The sequence below is a fragment of the Augochlora pura genome, unplaced genomic scaffold (genome assembly GCF_028453695.1).
Source record: "Augochlora pura isolate Apur16 unplaced genomic scaffold, APUR_v2.2.1 APUR_unplaced_3293, whole genome shotgun sequence".
NCBI classification, from domain to species: Eukaryota; Metazoa; Arthropoda; class Insecta; order Hymenoptera; family Halictidae; genus Augochlora; species Augochlora pura.
In genome coordinates this window covers 1-2410 of record NW_027583534.1, presented here as the reverse complement: position 1 = coordinate 2410, position 2410 = coordinate 1, and the positions used below count along the sequence as shown (strand labels likewise).

General features: G+C 28.0%; 1 protein-coding gene across 1 annotated transcript; it reads left to right on the top strand.

Annotated features, from left to right (window-relative positions):
* Window positions 1–406: 406 nt before the first annotated feature.
* On the top strand, window positions 407–2327 carry LOC144477747 (uncharacterized). The gene is made up of 3 exons (XM_078195485.1): window positions 407–581; window positions 835–1825; window positions 2024–2327. The coding sequence occupies exons 1-3, from the start codon at window positions 565–567 to the stop codon at window positions 2138–2140; spliced, it is 1125 nt and encodes a 374-aa protein (XP_078051611.1). The 5' UTR covers window positions 407–564; the 3' UTR covers window positions 2141–2327.
* Window positions 2328–2410: the final 83 nt, after the last annotated feature.

Sequence of the window (2410 nt, the reverse complement as noted above, 5' to 3'; positions counted from 1 at the left end):
ACGTTTTGAAAAAATTACAACTGATCAAAGAATTAGAAAAGATACGAAAAGTCATGCATTATAACATTTTTATCTGGATCTGTACTGAAAATATAAAAAATATAATTTGTAGGCTTATTTTACACAACATCCTAAAAATTTCATCATATTTGAGTACCCAACAGTTTATTTTGCACGCAACTCACAATTAAAGTTTTTCGATTTTTTAAATGTATGGCCCCTTTATTTTAATACAAGCACTTTAATATGTAAATTGAATGATCAAATAAGCTAGTTAAATACATTTCCTTGTGGGGCTGTGATTCAATCTGAAAATATTGTATGTAGTATGTTTGTCAAGTACCGACATCTAGAACTGCTTTACTCTATGGTATGTAATTAAGTACCGTAAATGGCGCCAAAAATCATTTGTTTTTCATAAAGTGAGAGTGTGATCATTCCACACGCTCCCTTGAATAAAAGAACTTTCTTCACAAGAGCTTGAACAAATCCTTCTTAAAAATATAAAGTTAAATAGAAGATAGAGTTATACTGGTAATTTATAAAATCTTTTCATACTTGGTCATGGATTCTGCACGCAAGTAAGTATTTGAATCTTTAATTTATTGCGAAGATATTTATTTCAAATATTATTGTGTATAAGCTTTTATTTTAAATCATATTAAATCTTATTTTACTCTTAAATCTTCTGTGCAATATAAATGTGCAATTTGAAAACATAATATTGCAGCTTAGGAATAAAATTTGTTTCTTATTTCATTTCGAAGAATTAAATTTATCAAATAGAATACTGGAATCTGATAACCAATTTGATGAAGTTGTTCTTGTCGACAGAAATGAAAAGAGAAAGAGCTTTGCTGTGTCTGGATTGAAGAGATTGAATAATAATAATATAAATCCTATTTGTAAGAAGAAATTTAACAAATTAAATAATCATTCACGTGAAAATGTATTGGAATGTCACGAATTATCAAATGAAAATAATATAGAAGTGAAAGAGACAAATAACTTAGAAAATGGAATGAAACCATGGATGATTCAAAATTTTAAGCCCTGCATGTCAAAGGTAACCAGAGGATTTAAGCGGATGTTATATAAATTTAAGATGCAAATAAACCGTAAGCTCCTAAAACATATGAGGAAGGAAATATTAAATCAGACTGATGCTGACGATGTGGTATACATTATTGGTCGCATCATTAACAAAATGAAAGAAGAACTATATGACCAAGAAAGGATATTAGCAATATCCTATAGTCAACAACTGCTAAAATATAATTTTAAATCATGTTGTTATAAGTCTGCTAGTACCAATGAGAATAATTTACGGTTACAAACTGAACTATCATTGCATGAAGAGTCATTGGATAGCATATCTGAATTGGAAAATGATATGAATTCTTACAACACACCTGTAAAAATAAAGCATAAAAAAAATGAAAGAAATTTATCAGTAGGAAATAGGTCCACTACTACTGCTGTAGTTGAAATTAATAAGGTTGATTCAGGAAACAAACCAAATTGGGATGCTATTTTGAGTAAATTAAAAGATATTAGTGTCATTAAGACAAGTATTAAAAAACCTCGTAATATTTACAATAGCTTAGATGATAATAATTTGGAAATTACAGAAAGAAATTGGAAACATCCTACAGAAATTGGTACTACCATAGAAACCAATTTCACTGAAACGGACCAGTACCCTATTGAAATTGACAAATGTTTATTAGAAAACAGACCAAGATCAATGGAAATACAGTATTTAGAATCAGATCCTGACAGTGATGAATTTTGTTCATGTCCTACAGTAAATTTGTCTCCTAAGGTATAGAATAATTTGCTACGTAAAGATAAAACTAGAAAAATAAAACAAAATAAAAATAAATACCGTTATTAATCAAGAACTTTCATTTTAAATGAATGCTTCTTTCATTCACTAAGTACAAGCACTGAAAGTAAAACTAGAACGTTACTAATGAATGTATCAAACACATCTTTTTATATGCTTTTTATCTTTGCACAGAATGTGGAGGACATGTGTATCGTACGTATACATTCGAAAAGTATAAGAAGGCATGGACGTATGGATAGGAAGATATTTATGGATTGCAAAGTAGAACTAGATAGGCTTAACATATAGTAAACAGTAAAATAAGATGATTGTTAATATGATGTCACATATTAACGCGAGAAACAGATTGTTTATGTAATTATTCTTATTTGATTTTGTTCTTTTGATCTATGAGGATTGTGATTAGATTTTTTATTTTTTATAGTTGACTAGAATTTATCACAGAGTCATGTTAAAGTTTTCTTTTAATTTACTTTTCCACTATTTAATTTCTTGGACACGATGCAGAATGTATTGCATAGGTATTTTTATGTTTATATATTACTTTTATATTATTTA

What these genes read in the sequence shown, in the direction of transcription:
- LOC144477747 (XM_078195485.1), top strand. An exon ending in CAGTAAATTTGTCTCCTAAG is followed by an intron (nt 1,826 to 2,023) that starts GTATAGAATAAT and finishes ATCTTTGCACAG; the next exon opens with AATGTGGAGGACATGTGTAT.